Source organism: Mugil cephalus, chromosome 5 (genome assembly GCF_022458985.1).
Source record: "Mugil cephalus isolate CIBA_MC_2020 chromosome 5, CIBA_Mcephalus_1.1, whole genome shotgun sequence".
NCBI lineage: Eukaryota > Metazoa > Chordata > Actinopteri > Mugiliformes > Mugilidae > Mugil > Mugil cephalus.
Window position 1 is genome coordinate 29368806 of NC_061774.1, and position 24891 is coordinate 29393696.

General features: G+C 48.4%; 1 protein-coding gene across 1 annotated transcript in view; it reads left to right on the forward strand.

The window, feature by feature from the left end:
- LOC125008280 (phospholipid-transporting ATPase ABCA1-like) overlaps positions 1-24891 on the forward strand; it is a 34429-nt gene that overhangs the window by 790 nt on the left and 8748 nt on the right. Inside the window, exons 2-39 of the mRNA XM_047585455.1 lie at positions 71-160; positions 963-1056; positions 5146-5287; positions 5713-5831; positions 6640-6761; positions 7006-7209; positions 9723-9812; positions 10768-11011; positions 11556-11695; positions 11773-11889; positions 11970-12158; positions 12799-13004; positions 13172-13348; positions 13443-13665; positions 14267-14488; positions 14575-14779; positions 15377-15490; positions 16132-16306; positions 16493-16624; positions 16786-17063; positions 17525-17745; positions 18044-18119; positions 18219-18457; positions 18534-18585; positions 18668-18793; positions 18898-19046; positions 19177-19301; positions 19380-19478; positions 19934-20123; positions 20709-20803; positions 20921-20953; positions 21032-21137; positions 21286-21360; positions 21430-21599; positions 21857-22034; positions 22596-22711; positions 24029-24173; positions 24294-24417. Coding sequence (XP_047441411.1) covers positions 95-160; positions 963-1056; positions 5146-5287; positions 5713-5831; positions 6640-6761; positions 7006-7209; positions 9723-9812; positions 10768-11011; positions 11556-11695; positions 11773-11889; positions 11970-12158; positions 12799-13004; positions 13172-13348; positions 13443-13665; positions 14267-14488; positions 14575-14779; positions 15377-15490; positions 16132-16306; positions 16493-16624; positions 16786-17063; positions 17525-17745; positions 18044-18119; positions 18219-18457; positions 18534-18585; positions 18668-18793; positions 18898-19046; positions 19177-19301; positions 19380-19478; positions 19934-20123; positions 20709-20803; positions 20921-20953; positions 21032-21137; positions 21286-21360; positions 21430-21599; positions 21857-22034; positions 22596-22711; positions 24029-24173; positions 24294-24417 — 5578 coding nt within the window. The 5' untranslated portion in view covers positions 71-94. The remainder of the gene's footprint in view (positions 1-70; positions 161-962; positions 1057-5145; positions 5288-5712; positions 5832-6639; positions 6762-7005; positions 7210-9722; positions 9813-10767; positions 11012-11555; positions 11696-11772; positions 11890-11969; positions 12159-12798; positions 13005-13171; positions 13349-13442; positions 13666-14266; positions 14489-14574; positions 14780-15376; positions 15491-16131; positions 16307-16492; positions 16625-16785; positions 17064-17524; positions 17746-18043; positions 18120-18218; positions 18458-18533; positions 18586-18667; positions 18794-18897; positions 19047-19176; positions 19302-19379; positions 19479-19933; positions 20124-20708; positions 20804-20920; positions 20954-21031; positions 21138-21285; positions 21361-21429; positions 21600-21856; positions 22035-22595; positions 22712-24028; positions 24174-24293; positions 24418-24891) is intronic.

The following is a 24891-nucleotide window of genomic DNA, read 5'->3' on the forward strand; positions in this document are numbered from 1 at the left end:
CACACACACACACACACACACACTCTGATTAATGGAAGTGATCAGCTCTGACCTCTGACCTCTGACCCAGAGAGAAGGAGGCCGATCCTCAGACATGTCTGTGTCCACTCAACTGGGTCTGTTACTGTGGAAGAACTTCACCTACAGACGCCGCCAGACGGTCAGTCACTACTCTGATTACTGTCACTACTCTGATTACTCTGATTACTGTCACTACTCTGATTACTACCACTAATGTGATTACTGTCACTAGTCACTACTCTGATTACTCTGATTACTGTCACTACTTACTACTCTGATTACTGTCACTAGTCACTACTCTGATTACTGTCACTACTCTGATTACTCTGATTACTGTCACTACTCTAATTACTGTCACTACTCTGATTACTCTGATTACTTTCACTACTCTGATTACTCTGATTACTTTCACTACTCTGATTACTGTCACTACTCTGATTACTGCCACTAATCTGATTACTGCCACTAGTCACTACTCTGATTACTCTGATTACTGTCACTACTTACTACTCTGATTACTGTTACTAGTCACTACTCTGATTACTGTCACTACTCTGATTACTCTGATTACTGTCACTACTTACTACTCTGATTACTGTTACTAGTCACTACTCTGATTACTGTCACTACTCTGATTACTGCCACTAATCTGATTACTGCCACTAGTCACTACTCTGATTACTCTGATTACTGTCACTACTTACTACTCTGATTACTGTTACTAGTCACTACTCTGATTACTGTCACTACTCTGATTACTCTGATTACTGCCACTACTCTGACTACTGTCACTACTCTGATTACTGCCACTACTCTGATTTCTCTCAGTAATCTGGGTAGTACCGGTGCTTTGTGATGGTTCTGAGCTGCTGATCAATAACATCTATTATTGATGCCTTTAATTGAATGTGTGCGTTTGATTTACACCCTTTGCGCTGCAGCTCCAGCTCCTGGTGGAGATTGTGTGGCCACTCTTCATCTTCTTCATCCTCATCGCGGTGAGGCTGAACTACCCCCCCTACGAGCAGCATGAGTGTGAGTCCAGCCCTTTATTTGAGCACACAGTAATCTGATTACACCTGTCCTCACTAATCTGGTCTCTAGAGTCCAGTTGCTGCTACCATGCTAACAGAGGCTAGCTGAGGGTTGGAGTGTTGCTGCTACCACGCTAACAGAGGCTAGCTGAGAGTTGTTGTGTTGCTGCTACCATGCTAACAGAGGCTAGCTGAGAGTTGTTGTGTTGCTGCTACCATGCTAACAGAGGCTAGCTGAGGGTTGGAGTGTTGCTGCTACCACGCTAACAGAGGCTAGCTGAGAGTTGTTGTGTTGCTGCTACCACGCTAACACGGGCTAGCTGAGGGTTGTTGTGTTGCTGCTACCACGCTAACAGGGGCTAGCTGAGGGTAGGAGTGTTGTTGTGTTGCTGCTACCATGCTAACACGGGCTAGCTGAGAGTTGTTGTGTTGCTGCTACCATGCTAACAGAGGCTAGCTGAGGGTTGTTGTGTTGCTGCTACCACGCTAACACGGGCTAGCTGAGGGTAGAAGTGTTGTTGTGTTGCTGCTACCATGCTAACACGGGCTAGCTGAGAGTTGTTGTGTTGCTGCTACCATGCTAACAGAGGCTAGCTGAGGGTTGTTGTGTTGCTGCTACCATGCTAACAGAGGCTAACTGAGAGTTGGAGTGTTGCTGCTACCACGCTAACACGGGCTAGCTGAGGGTTGTTGTGTTGCTGCTACCACGCTAACACGGGCTAGCTGAGGGTAGAAGTGTTGTTTTGTTTCCTCAGAGAGGCCCAGGTGTGTTGCGGCTGAGGTGAATGCTGGTTTGGCTGTGATTATCAGCTGCTTCAGACCTTGGTCTGTTTAGGACGAGTGATATCATTCCTATGATTAGAGGAGGTCACTGATCTGTGATTGGCCCGGAGGAGCTAGGTGGTAGCATTGTAGCTCTTTATGGCTCGTTATCTCGGGGCCGGGCTGCTGAAGGTCGCTGAGCTCCATCACAACAACCTGGTTATTAATGACTCTGATCAGCTAAGGGGTCGTCGCTGGGCCAAACCCGTCACCTGCTCAGTTCAGTTTTATTTCTACGGTGTCGATAACAATAGAAATTGTCTCAAAACTCGTTATAAAACCTAGTCTGAAACCTCCAAGCCAATCAGAGAAGACCAATGAACCATCCTCAGGTCTAATCAGGGTCTAATGTGGTCTACAAGGTCCCCCTCTGAACTGGTTTATCAGGAACCATGAAGAAGAACAAGTGTCCTAATGTTTCTAATGTGATGATGTTGATGATGTTCTAATGTGACAAATACATGTTTACATTAGTTTAAGGACCAGGAACCAGATATGAGACCAGGACCAGATATGAGACCAGGAACCAGATATGAGACCAGGAACCAAATATGAGACCAGAACCAGATATGAGACCAGGAACCAGATATGAGACCAGGAACCAGACATGAGACCAGAACCAGATATGAGACCAGGAACCAGGTATAAGACCAGGAACCAGATATGAGACCAGGAACCAAATATGAGACATTCATTCATCTGGATTTTTTTATGCATGAAAATTAAACATTTTGAAAAAATTTACAAGCATTTCAATGAGTGTGGCATAAAGGGTTAGAAATCTTGAACAGAACCAGAACTGAAACCAGAACCAGCTCATATGGACGGGCCGATCTGCCTAAGGCCAGGTAGAGACAGAGATAAAATCCACCTGACGAAAGTGTCCATGTCGGATCTGATGATGACAGTTGGAGAATCTCAGAGATTATAGACCAGTTTTGTTCATGTTCACACTAAACAAGAACTAGTTCAAAGTTCACTTCACACAGATTAAAGTGAACCTTGTTCAAAGTTCGGAGTTCACGTTTTTTCATTTTCAACTACATCTGTAGACTCCTCGTTTTGAATCCAATTACAGTAAAACGTTTTATTTTTTGTTGTGTGCTTTTTAAAAAACTCCTTCAGACGTTTGTGTGGATCAGTTTCCTGCTTCTCTTTCAGCTGTTTGATGTAAAATCACACGTCCACTCACAGCTGATGTGAAACCTTTTCTTTTTTGTCCTGAACGTCGTCATTTCCTCCAGATTGATTCTACGCTCACAGTTGAAAGAAAATATGAGTTCACAAAAACATGAACTCGTGCATAGACAACTGTCCTCTATAGGGAGTCTCCTCTGGGTTCACACTTAAAGACCACCGGGTTTAACGGGTTTTTAGACAATACTTATAGATTCATTTTAGTATAAACTTAATCTAATAACAGTAAATAAATCTATTAACAATGAAGCATTTATCAGGTTCCGTGAATTCATTCACTAAAACTTCATCCCACATTCACCATCATTTCATCACCGTCATCAGCTGGAACTGGATCTTGGGTCGGACCCGTTAGACGCCACTTCCTGTTTCTCATGAAAGCAGAAGCTGTTCAGACTTTCAGTTCAGGAATATTTCAGCAGTGATTCACTGAGCATGTGAGCGACGTGTTGAAACCTGTCGCTCTGCAGCTCAGAGAAAGTTTCTGTAGGTCAGACGAGATGAGTCCTGTTCAGTCTGAGACTTCAGGAGCAGCTAGCGCACACGTAGCTCACCAACGGGATGTTAGCATGTTATTAACGTCATGTTAACATGTTATTAGCACATTATTAACACAGCTACTGCTAACGTGCCAGTAGTACAGTTGTTGCTAATATGCTAACTGTACAGCTGTTGCTAACACACTAACTGAAAAATAGCTACTGTTAACATGCTAGCAGAGGACAGTTATCATTAACATGCTAACAGAAACACAGCTACTGCTAAGATGCTAAAGGAGGATAGCTGCTGCTAACATGCTAACAGAAACATTGCTGCTGTTAACATGCTAACAGATGATAGCTGCTGCTAATATGAAACATAGCTGCTGCTAACAGTACTTAGCGTGTCCAGAGCCCCGGTTTGGGTTTGTCCAGTGTCCAGAGCCGTGTCTGTCCCAGGTTGGTTCGGCGTTAGCATGTTATCTTATCGCAGTGATTAGGACGAGGTCGGTGTCCAGGTGTCTTCTGATAGTAGCGTCTTCACTCAGCACGAAGACGAGCTGCAGGGTTCAAAGGTCGCAGCCTGAGCTCTGCGGTGATAGCACCAATCAGGAGTTATCTCCGTCCACACGTTGTTCCAACGCAGCACAAGATAAAGACGTCTCAGAGGACGCTCTGCATCAGATAAGACCAGAGAGGACGTGTCCCACAAAGGGACAACATCTTCATGTCTCTAAAGAACCAGAGACATGTCCTTAGCCTAATAGCGTCATCACCCAGGTCATATTTGAACTAGGCCTGTCACAATTAATGTGGATCATCATGATTAACCTTTTATAGTTCATTCATTGAAATACTAAATTATAAACTTTAATTAGACCTGACTATTTTTTCTTGATCGTTTCTGATTGGCTGAATGACAACCGCATGAAAATAAACCTCACTGAGAGGAACCATGACATCACATATGGTTCCTGGACCCATGAAGGGTTCATTTGATTAAACATGTTAATCCACTTAACGCACATCGACTGTGAACGTGTCTCAGTTTGTCCAAGTAGCGTTAGCGTTAGCACCAGCTGATCCGGTAGTGACAGGCAGCAGAACCAACCCATAAAGATGGAAGACGCTAAACAGCACGTTGGTCCTCTCCATGGGACATTTGAGGACAAAGACACCAAGAGGGACCAGTGGAGACACATAAAGTATCATCACACTCTGCAGGAAGGAGTTTTCTTTCCAGCTTCAAATAGCACATTAAGTTGTTGAAACTGTTGAAGGTGAATCGTGACTGAACTCGTTCAGTGCAGATATATTCTCTTGTTCCTGGAGTCTGTTTGATCATCAACAATGAAACGCATCAATAGAGATTAAACATGAAGGAGATTTAATCTGATTAATCAGAATTAATCCACATCAACCCTCAGATTAATCTGATTAAAAGTTTAATGGTTTGACAGCTCTAGTTTGAATATTTTTGGAAAACAAGAAACGAATGGATTTACAGGAGTTGTGCTGTGAGGTCATGATGGTGTTCTGCAGTAGTGGCTGATGGGAGCTGTAGTTGAGTGTCCTCCTGTCTCTGTCCTCAGGTCACTTTCCCAACAAGGCGATGCCATCGGCTGGGACGCTGCCGTGGATGCAGGGCATCCTCTGCAACGCCAACAACCCCTGCTTCAGGAGCCCCACGCCGGGGGAGTCCCCGGGGGTCGTCGGCAACTTCAACGACTCCATGTGAGCTCTTATTCTGAAACTGAGATGAACACAAGTTGTTGACGTTCTCAACAACGTATTCAACCTAGACGTCCTAGACGTCCTAGACGTCCTAGATGTCCCGGACGTCCTAGACGTCCTAGACGTCCTAGATGTCCTAGATGTCGTAGATGTCCTAGATGTCCTAGACGTCCTAGATGTCCTCTCTGCCGTAGCTCACCTGTAATAATCTCATGTTTAGAGCTCAATAACCAGTCTGGAGGAAGGAGGTGAAGAAGACACGGAGATCTAAACTAGGCTCCTCATAAACAACATGGAACTGATAAATGTTTTAGCCCTTATCCCCCGCCCCTAGTGGACAGGCCCTCTGACGTCTTCTGTCCTCAATGTGTCCATAAAGACATGCCTCAGTTGGACATTAACAGCTTGTCTCTGTCTCTGTTCAGAATCTCTCGTCTCTTCTCTGATGCCAAGAAGATTCTTCTCTACAGCCGGAACGACCAGAACCTGGACAGCTTCAAGGAGCTGGCTCACGCTCTGCAGGTCCTACAGGACAGCCGCTCAGGTAGGAACCAGGACCTGGACCTGGACCAGGACCAGGACCCTGACCTTAAACTTGAACCAGGACCTGAGCCCACCCCTCTGACCCGTCTCCTCAGGTCCAGTCCTGTGTCTAGTTTCAGGTTCACTGATCAGAGAGTATTTTAATTTAATTGGTCCCCATGAGGACAGGACAGGGGACAGGTCTACCTGTCCATCATCTGTCCTCGTGAGTCCACCTGTCTTGTCCTCAGTGGACAAACAGAGACTTCCCCCAAAGTCCAAGCATGAGACATGAACCCTGGTTCTGGTTCTGACCCCCCCCCCACACACACACCAAATCAGTCTCCTGAGTCGCTGCAGCTGAATAAGCAAGAAGTCCACAGGAGACCTGAGCCAGAGCAGACCTGAGCCCCAGGACACTGTCCTCAGGGGACAGATTGGAGCAGACATGTCTCTGTTGGAGCCCAGAGCAAACTCGTCCTCATTTGTCCAATCACGTCACAGAGAGCTGATGTCCTGTCAGCTGAGACGTCCTCAAAGGGAGACGGAGGAGGACGCAGCACTGTGTCCCACATCAGGGGTCAGAGTAGTAGTTTCTAGTTTGAGTCGCCTGAATCTACGAGTTCAGACCTGCGGGGGGGGGGGGGGGGTTCAACAAGAACACCTGGAGCCTCATTAACCAAATATGGTCGACATGACACTTCCTGCTTCATGTCTGAAGACGAATATTCATTCATGCCCTGAAACGCTGGGATTAACCGAGGGGGGGTGGGGTGGTTGGGGGAGGTGTCAGGTTTCTGAGTCCTTTGTCGTCTCTGTTTTTGTCTCAGGGTTCAAGTTGAAGCATTTCCTCCGAGACAACGAGACTCTGACGGCGTTTCTCCTCAGGAACGCCTCCCTCTCTACACAGGACGTCCAGGAGATCAGGGAGGCCCACGTAGACCTGGAGGAGGTAGGGGGGCCGCGTAGACCTGGAGGGGGGGGGCACATACACCTGGAGGAGGTGGGGGGGCCACGTAGACCTGGAGGAGGTAGTGAAGGAGGAGGGGAGGGGATCAACATCTGGTCAGAGGTCCCTGTGAGGACAGATGATGGAACCACAGAAGAAGAAATGTTGATCCGGTTCTCCATAAACCAGAGGGTTACAGGCTCTGTCTCCCTTTCCCCATGTCTGTCCTGTCCCCCTCCTGTCCCAGGTCCTCCTCCGAGGGTTCGGTGTCCACCTGAGGGACATGTGTCCCAGGAAGGGGGGACAGCAGAGGCTGGAGAACTTTGTGACCATCTCAGACCAACAGGTGTCAAAACTGGTCCAGGAAGTGATCTGTCAGGCCCCGCCCACCTGGCTGAACCTGGCTGAGGAGCACTTCCTGAACAACCTGGACTTCTTCAAACCCATCCAGGTAAAAAACTTTATTAGAACCGACAGGAGAGTTTCTGCCCTGAGTTCTGTCTGCAGGCGTCTCAGGGGTGAAATGAAAGTGTGACTCAGGTGAGTTTGCGTGTCTTGTGTTTAGTGTGTGGGAGGAGGCGTGTCTTAGCGTGTTTAGTGTGTGGAAGGAGGCGTGTCTTAGTGTGTTTAGTGTGTGGAAGGAGGCGTGTCTTAGCGTGTTTAGTGTGTGGAAGGAGGCGTGTCTTAGTGTGTTTAGTGTGTGGGAGGAGGCGTGTCTTAGTGTGTTTAGTGTGTGGGAGGAGGCGTGTCTGGACGTGTCTGGACTCAGTTTTCGTGGCCTGAGGAGCAGTTTTTATGGTTTGAAGGTTTCAGGTCTGAACAAAGTGAAAGAACTCAGACAGAAAATACAGGACAGAGACACCAGTGAGGACAAATTCAATTCAATTCAATTCAGTCTTATTTATATAGCGCCAATAACAATACAAATCGTCTCAAGACGCTTCACAAAAACCAGCCTGAAACCTCCAGAGCAGCCTGAGGGAAAAACTCCCTTTAACAGGAAGAAACTTGGAGCAGAACCAGCTCATATGGAGGAACCATCTGCTGAAGACCAGCCGGGTAGAACCAGAGAAGATAGAGAGAAAAGAAGAACAGGAGAAACAAGATAAACTAACTTCTGTCATAGATACAAACATCAAGCTGAAGGAAACATGTAGGATCTAGTAATATAACACATAGCTGATGATCTGTGACAGTTTGTGAGTATAACAGGAATCATGGGCAGGTTGGTGAATAGTTCATCTAGGGAGGAGTGGACACCTGGAGGAGGACATGAAGACTGGGACAGATGTAGTTTATGGAGCTCCACAGGTCTGATACACAGACTCCAGACCATGAAGACTGGGCTGGTTGATGAGGCCACGGCAGCAGATGTAGCTTAGAACTCCACAGGTCAGATATTCAGCCTCCAGACCAGAGACCCTCACAAGAAGATGGAGGGGAGAGAGGGAGACACAGTGGTTAGTAAATTATAAGAGATAGAAAATAAAATGATAAGATATTAGAGGACAGGAGCCAGAGAAGACAGAGGAGAGGACATGTCCTCAGTGCATTGTCCCCTGCAGCCTAGGCCTATAGCAGCATAACTAAGGGATGGTTAAGTCCAGCTCTAACTATAAGCTTTGTCTAAAAGGAAAGTCTTAGTCCTGACCTTAAACGTAGAGACTGTGTCTGCCTCCAGAACCCAAACTGGGAGCTGGTTCCATAGGAGAGGAGCCTGATAGCTGAAGGTTCTACCTCCCATTCTACTTTTAGAACCTCTAGGAACCACAAGCAGACCTGCACTTAGAGATGGTAGTGATCTGTTGGGACAGTCTGGTTCTATGAGGTCTTTCAGATATGATGGAGCTTGGCCTTTCAGGGCCTTGTATGTAAGGAGGAGGATTTTAAATTCAATTCTAGATTTTAAAGGGAGCCAATGAAGAGAAGCTAATACTGGAGTAATATGATCTCTCTTGCTAATTCCTGTCAGTGCTCTTGCTGCAGCATTTTGAATCAATTGGAGGCTTTTTAAAGAGTATTTGGAGCCAGACAGTAACGAGTTACAATAATCCAGCCTGGAAGACACAAATGCATGAACTAGTTTTTCTGCATCACTCTGAGAAAGGATGTTCCTAATGTTGATGATATTACGAAGGTGAAAGAAAGCAGTCCTGGTCACCTGCTTTACGTGAGAATTAAAGGACATATCCTGGTCAAATATAACACCAAGGTTTTTCACAGTAGTACTGGAGGCCAAGGTAACGCCATCCAACAAAAGTAGGTGATTAGATAATGAATCTCTGACATGTTTAGAGCCAAATACAATAACTTCAGTTTTGTCTGAGTTTAAAAGTAGAAAATTACAGGTCATCCAAGCCTTTATGTCTTTAAGGCGCTTGGAGTTTAATCAGCTGATTAGTTTCATCTGGTTTCATGGATAAATATAGCTGGATATCATCTGCGTAGCAATGGAAGTTTATGCCGTGCTTTCTAATAATATTGCCTAAGGGAAGCATGTATAATGTGAATAATATTGGCCCTAGCACAGAACCCTGAGGAACCCCATAGCTTACTTTGGTATATATAGAAGAGTTGTTGTTTACATGGACAAACTGGAATCTGTCTGACAGATATGATTCAAACCAGTCTAGTGCAGTTCCTGTAATCTTGATCACACTTTCAAGTCTCTGTAGTAGAATATTGTGATCAATAGTGTCAAATGCAGCACTGAGATCTAGCAGGACAAGTATAGAGACAAGTCCATCGTCTGAAGCCATGAGGAGATCATTGGTAACTTTAACCAGAGCTGTTTCTGTGCTATGATGAGCTCTAAAACCTGACTGAAACTCTTCAAACAAACCATTCCTGTTTAAATGATCAACCAACTGATTGACAACAACCCTTTCTAAAACTTCAGAGATAAAGTTCTGGGTTTGTGTTTAGTTTTTTGTTTTTTTGACCTTTGACCTCTTTGTCTCTCAGAGGGATGTGAGGTCTGACCCGGAAGCCGTCCAACAGGTTGCCAAGGCGACCAACAACCTCCTGGACAGTCTGGCTTCTCTGGCTGTGGAGGTAAGACGTCCCCCTACCCACCTAGACCTATATCACGCCCTGGTCCCACATCAGTCCAGGTTCCTCTGACTAGAACTGGAGACAGACCAAAGTACGGACGTGTCCTGCAGCAGAGTCCCAGTCTTCTGGGCCTCTGAGTTCACTTGTCTCTGACGAGGTCCCAGCTGAACCAACAACAAACACTCAGCGTCCGTCCCCGTCCAGCTGCGACGTGGCCTTCAGGGACCGTGGTTAAATTCAGCACCGTGACAGATGGACAGATGGACGGGATATTGATGACCTGGTCCAAGATGCCCCCCACCCCCCCACCCCCCCGACACGATAGAATAAAATGACAGGATGAAATAAGAGGGGCCTGTTGCTTTAATTCTCAATCAGCTGCATTTAGGTTCTAACCAGAACCCTTAATAAATAATATTAATAAAACGAACTGTGTGTTTATGTGAGAATCGTCTCTTCCTGAGTCTATGACCCCGACTCTGCTCCATGGAAACATTCAGCTGCTTCACTTTTTATCCACCAACACAAAATACATGAAGCAAAATCTCCAGTTCAAAAGGATTCAAGTTTACCAAAGGAACTTTTCTCCTTGTCCCTCATCGGGAGGAAAATACTGAACAACAACACGTCTCTGAACTGACCAGAAGAAAATCCACATCTGATAGAATCAGAAACACACCTACTGCCCCCTGCTGGTCAGGAGCTGAATCAGCGACACTGTTAATTTCCTTTTCTTGAGGTTTTTTTCCCAGACAAAGGCCCACGACCCACTTTTGGGTCACGAGCCACCAGTTGAGAACCACTGATCACACGTGTTGACCTGCTGGAGCTGAGCCACAGTGGAAAGACCTTTGAGACTTTCTGACGTGGACATGCAATGTCCTCCGTCCTACATCAGCGACCATCTTTGATTCTTCATGTCAGCATGACTAATAAAACTTGTCCCTGTCCCCAGATGTCCAAGATGAAGAGCTGGATTGACTTGAGGACCGAGATTGTCTTCCTGACCCAGAATGCCACGTCGTCCCCCAGCACCATGTACCAGGCCGTGTCCAGGATCGTGTGTGGACATCCTGAAGGGGGCGGTCTTCAGATCAAGTCCCTCAACTGGTACGAGGACAGCAACTACAAGGCTCTGTTCGGTAACCATGGCAACAGCAGCGAGGACGAGGCGGCTGCTCCCTACGACAACTCGTCCAGTGAGTCCTGCTGTCCCTCTGTGTCCCCACCGGGTCCTCTATGTGTCCTCTACTTGTCTCCACCATGTCCTCTGTGTGTCCTCTATGTGTCCTCTATGTGTCCCCACCGGGTCCTCATCTTGTCCTCATCTTGTCCTCATTTTTCACGCTAAACAGTTGATTGTTAATTGAATAAAATTCTTACACCAAACTGTGTGTGTGTGTGTGTGTGTGTGTCTCTCTGTCTGTTGTGCATTTGTTGTGTGTCTGTGTGTGTTTGTCTCTCCGTCTGTTGTGGGTCTGTTGTGTGTCTGGGTTGTGTGTCTGTGTGTGTGTGTCTCTCTGTCTGTTGTGCATTTGTTGTGTGTCTGTGTGTGTTTGTCTCTCCGTCTGTTGTGGGTCTGTTGTGGGTCTGTGTGTGTGTGTGTCTCTCTGTCTGTTGTGTGTCTGTGTTGTGTGTCTCTCTGTCTGTTGTGCGTCTCTCTGTCTGTTGTGCGTCTGTTGTGTGTCTGTGTTGTGCGTCTGTGTTGTGTGTCTGTGTTGTGTGTCTGTGTTGTGTGTGCAGCTCCGTTCTGTAACAGCCTGGTGAGGAGCATGGACTCTAACCCGATGTCCAGGATGATCTGGCAGGCTCTGAAGCCGCTGCTGATGGGGAAGATCCTGTACACCCCCCACACCCCCGCCACCCAGAGGATCATCCAGGAGGTGTGGCATCCCGTCCTGCGTTGTCATAGCAACGTGTGGACGTCCCCCGTCTCACCGTCTGTCTGTGCTGCGTTCAGGTGAACCGGACCTTCGAGGAGCTCGGTGTGTTCAGGGACCTGGGCGGGATGTGGGAGGAGATGAGACCCAAAGTCTGGGACTTCATGGAGAACAGCGAGCAGATGGACCTGGTCAGGGTAAGCAGGCTCCGCCCACCAGCTCACCTGGGCGACGTGTGGTCTCTGAGTGCAGGTGAACTCTCTCCTCCCTCCTCCAGACTCTGCTGAAGAACAACAGGACCGCCGGCTTCTTCCACGCCCAGCTGGCCGGCACCGACTGGACCGTGACCGACATCTCCAACTTCCTGTCCAAGCACAGCAAGGACACGCCAGGCCACGCCCTCACCTGGAGGGAGGTGTTCAACGAGACCGACCAGGCCATCATGAGCATCTCCCGCTTCATGGAGGTCAGTGTTCGCTTGGTTCCAGAGTCTTAAAGGCCAGACACCATCTGACCAGCCAGAGCTCTGGGATCAACCGACCAGCTTCACTGGACCTCCCTAGATCCAGTCTGCTAGATCCAGTCTGCTAGATCCAGTCTGCTAGATCCAGTCTACTAGATCCAAGCTCCTAGATCCAGGTTCCTAGATCCAGGTTCCTAGATCCAGCCTCCTAGATCCAGTCTGCTAGATCCAGTCTGCTAGAGCCAGCCTGCTAGATCCAGTCTACTAGATCCAGTCTGCTAGATCCAGGGGCGATAGGTCAGAGGTGTCAAACATATGGTCTGTGGACCTGATGTTGTCCCCAGAGGGACATGAACTGATGATCCTCTGGTTCACAGAACACGAGTCCATTCTTTCATGGTTTCATATATTTTCTCATCAGTGTCCAGGTCCTTGTCGAGGGTTGTTAGTAATTGTCCCTATTTTATGGATCCCTGAGTACTTTTAGCGTTAAAACGTCCTCCATTAGTTCAGTGACATTATTTGTATTATTTGATTGGGGTCAACATGTCCCCACCCTCAAGCATTTCTGTTGGACTTGTTTAGTCTTGATGTGTGGGCTGATGTGAATTGTCGTGAATGACCTTGATTTGTTGTGTGTTAGTGTGTGAACCTGGACAAACTGGAGCCGGTGTCCACCGAGGAGCGTTTGGTCAACCAGTCCATGCTGCTGCTGGAGGACAGGAAGTTCTGGGCGGGGATCGTGTTCCCTGACGTACCCCCCAACGCCACCGAGCTGCCTCCCAGACTCAGCTACAAGATCCGCATGGACATCGACAACGTGGAACGGACCAATAAGATCAAAGACGCGTAAGGATCAGCTGGGTTTATAGAAGGACACGTTTTAAAAAGATTAAAGAGGAATATGAAGACAGGAAGTTTCATCAGAGATGAATATGTGACAGAATCAAACCTGTTAGAGGCGTTATCACCTCACCCCTAACCCTCACCCCTAACCCTCACCCCACCCTACCCAGGTACTGGGACCCAGGTCCTCGTGCTGACCCCTTTGAGGACATGCGGTACATCTGGGGCGGGTTCTCGTACCTCCAGGACGTCATTGAGCAAGGCATCATCAGGGCCGTGACGGGCACCAAGGAGAAGACGGGCGTCTACATCCAGCAGATGCCTTACCCCTGCTACGTGGACGACATGTGAGATGCTCCACGGTCTCAGGGTTGGACACTGCTCCATCTCAAACGTCCCCCTCGTCCTCACCTGTCCCCTGTCCTCTGTCCTCTGTCCCAGATTCTTGCGGGTGATGAGCCGCTCCATGCCTCTGTTCATGACGCTGGCCTGGATGTACTCCGTGGCCATCATCCTGAAGAGCGTGGTGTATGAGAAGGAGGCTCGTCTGAAGGAGACCATGAGGATCATGGGCCTGAATAACGGCATCCTGTGGTTCAGCTGGTTCATCAGTAGTTTGATTCCTCTGCTGATCAGCGCTGGGCTGCTGGTGCTGCTGCTCAAGGTGACGACGGATCATTTATTTATTCAGCCTTTATTTAACCCTCCATGGACCAGGAACCATGTCTGGTAACATGGTTCCTGGTTCCTCTCACTGAGGTTTATTATCATGTGGTTTTCATTGAGCCAATCAGAGAAGATCCAGGAAACATTCTCGGGTCTAATCAGGGTCTAATGTGGTCTACAAGGTCCCCCTCTGCATGAACTCTGAGCTAATGCTCTAAATACATGTTAACATTAGTTTAAGGACCAGGAACCAGATATGGGAGATTCATTCATCTGGATTTAATACAAGAAAATTAGAAAATATGAAAACATTCACAAAAGTAAAACAGTTTTCTAACGTCCTGCAATAAAACTCTAGGGTTGAACTGTAGATTTAGTATTTGAATGAGAGTCCTGTGAAGGGTTCACTAGATCACTCCATTAATTTATTAATTAAGATTAATCCACAGCAAGATTAATCTGATTAAAAATCCTTTGACAACACTGCTGTAAGGTCGTGTGGGAGGGGCCTTCTTAGCTGGGTGTCCCCAGTATGTCTCCACATGTGTCCCCTGTATGTCCTGTCCTTGTTGTTGATGGTGTGGTTGTGTCCGGTGCAGAAGGGGAACCTGCTGCCCTACAGTGACCCCGGGGTGGTCTTCCTGTTCCTGGGCTCCTACGCCGTGGTGACCATCATGCAGTGCTTCCTGATCAGCACGGCGTTCTCCCGGGCCAACCTGGCCGCCGCCTGTGGAGGGATCATCTACTTCACCCTCTACCTGCCCTATGTGCTCTGCGTGGCGTGGCAGGACTACATCGGCTTCGGAGCCAAAGTCTTCGCCGTGAGCTCGCTGACCTCCCGCCATGTTTGTTGTCAGGATGCTGTGCTGTGATTGGACAGTTGATCACGTATCCTCCTCTCCCCCAGAGCCTCCTGTCTCCTGTGGCATTCGGCTTCGGCTGCGAGTACTTCGCCCTGTTCGAGGAGCAGGGAGTCGGGATCCAGTGGAGGAACCTGGTGTCGAGTCCTCTGGAGGAGGACGACTTCAGCCTCCGCACCACCATCATCATCATGTACTTGGACTCGTTCCTGTACGGAGTCCTCACCTGGTACATCGAGGCCGTGTTTCCAGGTCACATTTCGTCTCCATCTCTTCTTAAAGTTGTTAAACAGCTTGTGGTCAGTAGGGGGCAGTAGACCAGGAAGTACATGGATGAAGAGGGGACAAACATTACCGGGCTACTGACAACAGAACGTCTTTATTTTGTTACAAACTCCTGAAAACATTTCACCAGTTAAACTGCAGCAAAACATTCTTCATCATGAAAGTTCATATTGAACAGCACTAACCAAACATGATACAGTCCCAGCACAGGACGTCTTCTCCTCCCTGCCACTAGGCTGTGTAACGTGACATCTGACCACTGTCCTCGAACGAAACGTAAAACACTCGAGCTGCTTGTGGCGCTAGTTTGAAGCTATTGAAGTAACTTTGAGTGGACGTGTCGTAACGTGAACATCTGACTCAGAGCTCATTAATTTCTGAGCCTGCAGTGAATCAGCACCAGAGCGCCCTCTACTGAACCCAACATATATGACCTCAAACAGCATCAGCACAGCTCTTAAATAATGACAAACACATGAGGGCTGTTAGTTCTCATAGAACTTATAGTGGAGCTTCTTTCCAGCCGACTGCACTGACACTGGTTGAAACGCTGTTTGTCCTCAGGTCAGTACGGCATCCCTCGGCCCTGGTACTTCCCCTTCACCAAGTCCTACTGGTTCGGAGAGAAGGACGGAAAATCCAACAAAGTGCCTCTGAGCCGGAAAGGAAACGCTGGAGGTGAGACTGCTGTGACCCAGATACAGGCCTGAAACCAGAACCAGCAAACTCCTGCACCTCCCATTACCCAGCATACACAGCTTTGAAGATTAGACATTAGATTAGATTAGTTTAGATTCAACTCTATTCTCGTTCCACATGTTCAGGTCCAGATCAACTAAATCCAGTTTATCATCAACCAGAGGTTCAGTTCAGCAGTTAGAGCTGGAGCACAGACAGTGGGACATAAGAGGGACGGGACAGGCTGGTTTATAACACATGGACATAAGAGGGACAGGACAGGCTGGTTTATAACACATGGACATAAGAGGGACGGGACAGGCTGGTTTATAACACATGAACAATATTTACAGATGGAAACTATGAACAGGGGACAGATCAACATCTACACTGACTGAGATACTATGAACATATTGTACAGGTGGATTACATGTTAGTATATACTATATATAGTATATACTAACATGTAATCCACCTATAAACAGGAAAGTAGAAGATGACTTATTGTAGGGGAAGAGGCCGATGATAAATGAATCCAGATGTTTCAGCTCCACAGTCCCAACAGACTAAACATGAATGATATTTAACCAGTTTACAGAACAGACCAGTTGAGGGCGCTGTTGTGTTTACTGTGGTTGCAGCGGTGTGTATTGAGGAGGAACCGGCTCACCTGGAACCTGGAGTCTACATCGAGAACCTGGTGAAGGTTTACCGTCACGGTAAGAAGCTGGCGGTGGATGGACTGACGCTGGGCTTCTATGAGGGACAGATCACCTCCTTCCTGGGACACAATGGAGCTGGAAAAACCACCACCATGTGAGTAGAGACCAGGTAGAGACCAGGTAGAGACCAGGTAGAGACCAGGGACCAGCCAGAAATAAAGAAGTAGTCTGGTCTGAATGAGTCCTGGACCTGGAGCAGTCTGGTCCTCTAATGTGTGTTGGACGAGAAGGATCCTATAGTCTAGTTTAACGTCTTCATCATGTGATCTGGTCTCTCCAGGTCCATCCTGACTGGGCTCTTCCCCCCCACCTCTGGCACCGCCTACATCCTGGGCCGGGACATCCGGACGGAGCTGAGCGCCATCAGACAGAGTCTGGGAGTCTGTCCCCAGCACAACGTCCTCTTCAGCATGTATGTCCCCTTAGTCCTGTAGTACTACCTGTAATACTACAGGTAGTACTGGAGTACTACTACCTGTAGTACTGCTAGCTGTAGTAGCACTGTACTGTATTGTGGTGTGACCTGGTTGTGGACCTATGGTTGTGGACCTGTGGTTGTGGTGCCCCCTGCAGGCTGACGGTGGAGGAGCACATCTGGTTCTACGGCCGGCTCAAAGGTCTCTCTGAGGACCAGGTGAAGGGGGAGATCCAGCAGATCTTGCAGGACACGGGGCTGCCTCACAAACGCTCCTCCAGGACCAGTACTCTGTCGGGGGGCATGCAGAGGAAGCTGTCGGTGGCCCTGGCCTTCGTGGGGGGGTCCAAGGTGGTGATCCTGGACGAGCCCACGGCTGGCGTGGACCCCTACGCCCGCAGAGGGATCTGGGATCTGCTGCTGAAGTACCGACAGGGTGAGAAATAAAACCTCTACACCACATAAAGCTCACCTCAGATCTGGTTCAGGGTTCAAGGTGTTAGTCCGGTGGAGAAGGATTAAATCAAACATCTAGAAACTACTGAAACTGGCTTAAGACCTTTATTCCAGACTGGAAGGACCAGGAAGAAATAAATCCTGACTGATGGAGAAACGTTTGGAGGAAAAGCAGCAGTAGAACTCAGGGCTGTGTTTAATAGTGGAAGGAAGAACATTTCACACCATGGACAATGTGAAGGGAACTCAAGGGACTGAACAGAAAACCACTGATCAGGGAGGACAACCGGGAAAAAAGGCTCCAATCTGACAGGGAGCAGCACAAAGACTCTGGAGACATGGGGGGAGGTCATGAGGTCTGAGGAGTCCAGACCTGAACCTGGTTTAGACAGTGGACTGTAGGTCTGTAGGTTTACCCTGTGTCCCTCCTGCCCCCCCCAGGACGTACCATCATCCTGTCCACTCACCACATGGATGAGGCGGACATTTTGGGGGACCGTATCGCTATCATCTCCCACGGGAAGCTGTGCTGCGTTGGCTCCTCCCTCTACCTGAAGAACCAGCTGGGGACAGGCTACTACCTGACGCTGGTCAAGAAAGACCCGGAGCCCTCACTGAGCTCCTGCAGGAACTCCTCCAGCTCCGCCTCCTTCTCCAAGAAGGTACCTGTAGTACCTGTAGTAGTACCTGTAGTACTGAAGTAGTACCTGTAACACTGAAGTAGTACCTGTAGTACCTGTAGTACTGAAGTAGTACCTGTAGTACTGAAGTAGTACCTGTAGTACTGAAGTAGTGCCTGTAGTAGTACTGTAGTACCTGTAGTAGTACTGTAGTACTGAAGTAGTACCTGTAGTAGTACCTGTAGTACCTGTAGTAGTACCTGTAGTACTGAAGTAGTACCTGTAGTAGTACTGTAGTACCTGTAGTAGTACTGTAGTGTGTGTGTGTGGTGTCTTCCAGGAGGACGAGGACGTCTCGGCCAGTAGTAGTGACGCTGGACTGGGCAGTGATCATGAGAGTGAAGCGCCCCCCATGGGTGAGTCTGTCTCTGAGAACACTCCACTCCACATTCCATCACCTCAACATCTCTCACCCTGTCCCCTGTCTCTCACTGTCCCCCTGTCTCCGTCCTCAGCCGCATCCATCTGCAATGTACCCTTCGTGTCCCCGGATGCATCTCTGGTCTCGGGACTGATCCTGCGCCACGTCCCCGCCGCCCGCCTGGTGGAGGACCTGGGACACGAGCTGACCTATGTCCTCCCCTACAGCGCCGCTAAGGACGGGGCCTTCGTGGACCTATTCAAAGACCTGGACCTGAAGCTGGCCGACCTCGGCATCTCCAGCTACGGGGTCTCCGACACCACCCTGGAGGAGGTGGGACACGGGGGACACGCTGTCCTCAGACTGAGGGGGACATGTTGGACTGATCATGTTGTGTTTGTTTTTCCAGATTTTCCTGAAAGTGGCAGAGGACAACGGCGTGGACACGGACGTCCAATCAGGTGATGCCTGCTGCCTTTCACAATAAGAGTCTGACTGGGATGCCTTTCACAATAAGAGTCTGAATCAGTGTGCTGTGTTCAGATGGGACACTTCCTGTCCGGAGGCGGAGACGGAATCATGCCTTCGGGGGAGGAGACCATCAGAGCTGCCTGAGACCGGTAACCGAGGACGACCAGGAGGACAAAGACGACTTGGACGGAGACACTGGTACACACAATATACACACAATATACACAATATATCATGGTGTCTAATCCTGGCCCATGTGAGTGAGTCCTGTCTCCTGTCCCCTGTCCCCTGTCCCCTGTCAGACTGCAGGGAGTCGGACTGGCTGAGGTGTTCTGATGGTAAGGGGTCCTACCAGGTCCAGGGCTGGGCCCTGAGGAAGCAGCAGTTTGTGGCTCTGATGTGGAAACGTTTCCTCTACGCTCGCCGCTCCAGGAAGGGCTTCTTCGCCCAGGTACGCTGACCCCCCCAAACCAGGTCCTAGCCTGACCCCCCCAAACCAGGTCTTACCAAGACCCCCCCCACCACCACCCCCCAACCCACCAACCCACCACATTCTGACCTGGGACTCTCTCCTCTCTCAGATTGTCCTTCCTGCCGTCTTCGTCTGCATCGCTCTGGTCTTCAGCCTCATCGTGCCCCCCTTTGGGAAGTACCCCAGCCTGGAGCTGCAGCCCTGGATGTACGAGGACCAGGTGACCTTCATCAGGTACAGACGGGCCTTGAACGCCTCTCTCTCTGGGTCCTGATGCGTTCACTGACCCTCTGTGCTTCTCTGTCCCGTCAGTGACGACGCTCCCGCAGATGCCAACATGCAGAAGCTTCTGAACGCTCTGCTGGACCCCCCCGGCTTCGGGACGCGCTGCATGGACGGGCACCCCATCCCGTAAGAAAAACCTGTTCCTACCCCCAGGAACCAGGATCCAGGGTCTATTTATTTATTTATTATCTGGCGGGAAAGTCCTCATTAATGGACATAAATATGCTGCATTATAGCAATGATGCTAATTATCATCTTCAGTCCCTGGACAGGAAACACAGAGACATGATGAGACACAGAGGACAGTAGGTCCAGTCAGAGACATCACTGAGAAGATAGCTCAGACCATATATATGGTCTGATTTAATGTTTAATCATTTAGTTCAAGGGGTCCCCTCTAGAGGACCTGGTCCTGAGACCAGAGGCTGGGAGCCCTTTATAAGAGGGTCAGACCTGGGACGTGGAGTCCATAGAACCTCCTGGTTCATCACACAAAGTTACAACCATTAGAATTCTTCAAGCTCAGTAAGTTGGGTTTTTTTTAAATGTGGATGGTTCTAGTGTCCTCTTGTCTGGTTCAGGGACGCTCCGTGTACCATGGGGGACGAGGACTGGTGGACTCCCGACGTCCCGGAAAGTGTCCAGGAGCTGTTCAGCTCCAGGAACTGGACCATGGACGACCCGTCTCCGGCCTGCTCCTGCAGCTGTGACGGAAACAAGAGGATGCTCCCGGAGTGTCCTGCTGGAGCCGGAGGCCTGCCCCCCCCTGAGGTTAGACCAGCTCTGCTCAGACCACCTGGGGTCAGACCAGCTGTAACTAGTTATAATATTATAATATTTACAGTAAATCAATGATTTTCTGAGCAGTTGAGTGAGATTAGATCATGACCCTCATCACAACAATCCCACCTACAGCCTCAACACAATCAGATCAGATTCATTCAACCAGGAGTCAGAACCATGGGACTCTAAGGCAGGAGGGGCCAGCAGAGACCAGGGACCAGAGAAAACCAGTTAATAAACACTAAGAGGATTAAAACAGAGTAGAAATAATAAAGATTCTAAACAAGATATGACAGAGATATAATAGAATCGATGGAATCAATAGAATCAGTAGAATCAGTAGAATCAATAGAATCAGTAGAATCAATAGATGCTTCTAGTCCATCACCTCTGTACAGACCTCAGGTCCAGACCAGATCACCCTGGGTCCAGTTCTGAGTCCGGGTCTATATGGACCGGGACCATTAGGAGTCTGACAAAGACCCGAGGTGCTCCAGGTCCTGGTTCATCCAGAAACACAGGTTTTTCTAGAGACCTGGTACTGACCTGGGTTCTGGTCTGGATTCTGTTCAGATGAAGCTCAGCGCCACCGACTCCCTCCAGAACCTGACGGGACGGAACGTCTCGGACTACCTGGTCAAGACCTACGCCCAGATCATCGGCAAGAGGTGAGACCTGACCCTGGTCCTGACCCTGAACCACACCTGGTCCGGATCCTGACCCTGGTCCTGACCCTGGTCCAGACCTGGTCCTGATCCTGACCCCTGTTTTGTCTCTGTCCACAGCCTGAACAACAAAGTCTGGGTGAATGAGTTCAGGTGAGTCTGAGTTGGATTCTCTGTGGATCTGGTCTGATCTGGGTTCTGGTCTCTGTGAGGTTCTGTTGGTCTCTGCAGGTATGGGGGGTTCTCTCTGGGCGCCAGGAGCACTCAGGTCCTGCCCCCGGCCGACGAGGTGGACGACGCCATCGAGAGGGTCCGAAAGATCTTTGAGTTACGGAAGGTCAGTACAAAACCAGTATGGGTCCCGGTCGTGGTCCAGAGTCCTGGTCCAGCAGGGTCCTGGTCCTGGTCCAGCACGGTACTGGTCCAGGGTCCTGGTCCAGGGTCCTGCTCCAGTAGGACGTGGGCTGAGTCTGTTTGTGCTACAGGGGGCTGCTGCAGACCGGTTTCTGGACAGTCTCTCTGGGTTCATCAACGGTCTGGACACCAAGAACAACGTGAAGGTGGGACCTGGTCTATGTGTAGAACTGATCTGGTACCTGAACTGGAGCTGACCCCCCCTGTCTCCTCAGATCTGGTTCAACAACAAAGGCTGGCACAGCATCGGGGCCTTCATCAACGTCATGAACAACGGGATCTTGAGAGCCCACCTCCCCCCGGGGGCCGAGCCAGACCAGTACGGCATCAGGGCCTTCAACCACCCCCTGAACCTGACCAAGGAGCAGCTGTCCCAGGTCGCACTGTACGTGCCCCTACACAACAGCTACACAACAGCTACACAACAGCTACTACTACACAACAGCTACACAACTACTGCACAACAGCTACACAACAGTTACACAACAGCTACTACTACACAACTACTATACAACTACTACACAACAGCTACACAACAGATACTACTACACAACTACTACACAACAGCTACACAACAGCTACTACTACACAGCTCTTCTTTAATGTGCTCCCTTTGTCTCTGTCCCCCTCCTTGTCCTCCAGGGTGACCACCTCTGTGGACGTCCTTGTGTCCATCTGCGTGATCTTCGCCATGTCCTTCGTCCCCGCCAGCTTCGTGGTTTTCCTCATTCAGGAGAGAGTCAGTAAATCTAAACACATGCAGTTCATCAGTGGAGTCCAGCCGCTGCTGTACTGGACGGCCAACTACACCTGGGACATGGTAACACAACCACTACACAACTAACACACAACTACACCTGGGACATGGTAACACAACCATTACACAACTAACACACAACTACACCTGGGACATGGTAACACAACCACTACACAACTAACACACAACTACACCTGGGACATAGTAACACAACCATTACACAACTAACACACAACTACACCTGGGACATGGTAACACAACCATTACACAACTAACACACAACTACACCTGGGACATGGTAACACAACCATTACACAACTAGCACACAACTACACCTGGGACATGGTAACACAACCACTACACAACTAACACACAACTACACCTGGGACATGGTAACACAACCATTACACAACTAGCACACAACTACACCTGGGACATGGTAACACAACCATTACACAACTAGCACACAACTACACTTGGGACATGGTAACACAACCACCACACAACAACAATAAAATACAATGCCCTACACTATTCACACAACAACACTGCACTACACACAGGCCTGTGTATCTGTGTGTAGTGTGTAGCTGACATGGTGTGTGTGTGTGTGTGTCTCTCCAGTGTAACTACGTTGTCCCGGCGACGCTGGTCGTCTTCATCTTCATGTGTTTCCAACAACAAGCCTACGTGTCGTCCACAAACCTGCCGGTGTTGGCTCTGCTGCTGCTGCTCTACGGGTCAGATACTACTACATAGTACTGCATAGTACTACTACATACTACTACTACTACTACTACTACTACACACAGATACTACTATTACCTAGTGGTACTAAGACACACTGATACTACATAGTACTACCAACAGATACTACTACCAACAAGTAGTACTACCAAAAAATACAACAAAATACTACCAACAAATACTACTACTAAAAAATACTACCACAACATAGTAACACTACCACCACCTACTACTACCAGATACTGCTAAAAACTACGCTCTACTACTACTTCATGTTGTGGTGTTGTTGCTTCATGTTGTGGTGTTGTTGCTTCATGCTTGTGTTTGCTTCATGCTGTGTTTCAGTTGTGGTGTGCTTCATGTGTTGCTTCATGTTTGTGTGCCTTGCATGTTGTGTGTGTTCTATGTTTGCTTCATGCTGTGTGTTGCTTCAATAGTTCTTGTGGTGTTTGTTGCTGTCTTCATGCTGTGGTGTTGTTGCTTCATGTTGTGGTGTTGTTGCTTCATGTTGTTGCTTCATGCTGTGGTGTTGTTGCTTCATGCTGTTGCTTCATGCTGTGGTGTTGTTGCTTCATGCTGTGGTGTTGTTGCTTCATGTTGTTGCTTCATGTTGCGGTGTTGTTGCTTCATGTTGTGGTGTTGTTGCTTCATGCTGTGGTGATGTTGCTTCATGCTGTTGCTTCATGTTGCGGTGTTGTTGCTTCATGTTGCGGTGTTGTTGCTTCATGTTGTGGTGTTGTTGCTTCATGTTGTTGCTTCATGCTGTGGTGTTGTTGCTTCATATAGTTTGCTTCATGCTGTGGTGTTGTTGCTTCATGCTGTTGCTTCATGTTGTTGCTTCATGCTGTGGTGTTGTTGTTTCATGTTGTGATGTTGTTGCTTCATGCTGTGGTGTTGTTGCTTCATGTTGTTGCTTCATGCTGTGGTGTTGTTGCTTCATGTTGTTGCTTCATGCTGTTGTGTTGTTGCTTCATGTTGTTGCTTCATGCTGCGGTGTTGTTGCTTCATGTTGTGGTGTTGTTGCTTCATGTTGTTGCTTCATGCTGTGGTGTTGTTGCTTCATGTTGTTGCTTCATGCTGTTGTGTTGTTGCTTCATGTTGTTGCTTCATGTTGTTGCTTCATGCTGTGGTGTTGTTGCTTCATGCTGTGGTGTTGTTGCTTCATGTTGTTGCTTCATGCTGTGGTGTTGTTGCTTCATGCTGTGGTGTTGTTGCTTCATGTTGTTGCTTCATGCTGTGGTGTTGTTGCTTCATGCTGTGGTGTTGTTGCTTCATGTTGTTGCTTCATGCTGTTGTGTTGTTGCTTCCAGGTGGTCCATCACGCCGCTCATGTACCCGGCCTCCTTCTTCTTTACGATCCCCAGCACCGCGTACGTGGTTCTCACCAGCGTCAACATCCTGATAGGGATCAACGGCAGCATCTCCACCTTCGTCATGGAGCTGTTCGGGAACAATGTGAGTCCACGACCAACACGTGGTGTCAGACCTTTGTCGGATGTTTGTCGGACGTTTGTCGGACGTTTGTCGGACGCGAGTCAACACAGAGACACTGGTTCATTGATGATGTGGTTTCAGGAGATCGGAGGAATCAATGACATCCTAAAGAACGTCCTCCTCATCTTCCCTCACTTCTGTTTGGGCCGAGGCCTCATCGACATGGTGAAGAACCAGGCTATGGCAGACGCCCTGGAGAGGTTTGGTAAGATCAGAGTACACTGAAGTATCTGCTGGTAGGATACGGTAGTGTCTAGTAGTACAACGTAGTACAGAGTAGTATCTTGTAGTAGTATAATGTAGTGTTTGGTAGTGTGTAGAGTGTAGTATCTTGTAGTAGTATAATGTAGTGTGTAGAGTGTAGTATCTTGTAGTAGTATAATGTAGTGTTTGGTAGTGTGTAGAGTGTAGTATCTTGTAGTAGTATAATGTAGTGTGTAGAGTGTAGTATCTTGTAGTAGTATAATGTAGTGTGTAGAGTGTAGTATCTTGTAGTAGTATAATGTAGTGTGTAGAGTGTAGTATCTTGTAGTAGTATAATGTAGTGTGTAGAGTGTAGTATCTTGTAGTAGTATAATGTAGTGTGTAGAGTGTAGTATCTTGTAGTAGTATAATGTAGTGTGTAGAGTGTAGTATCTTGTAGTAGTATAATGTAGTGTGTAGAGTGTAGTATCTTGTA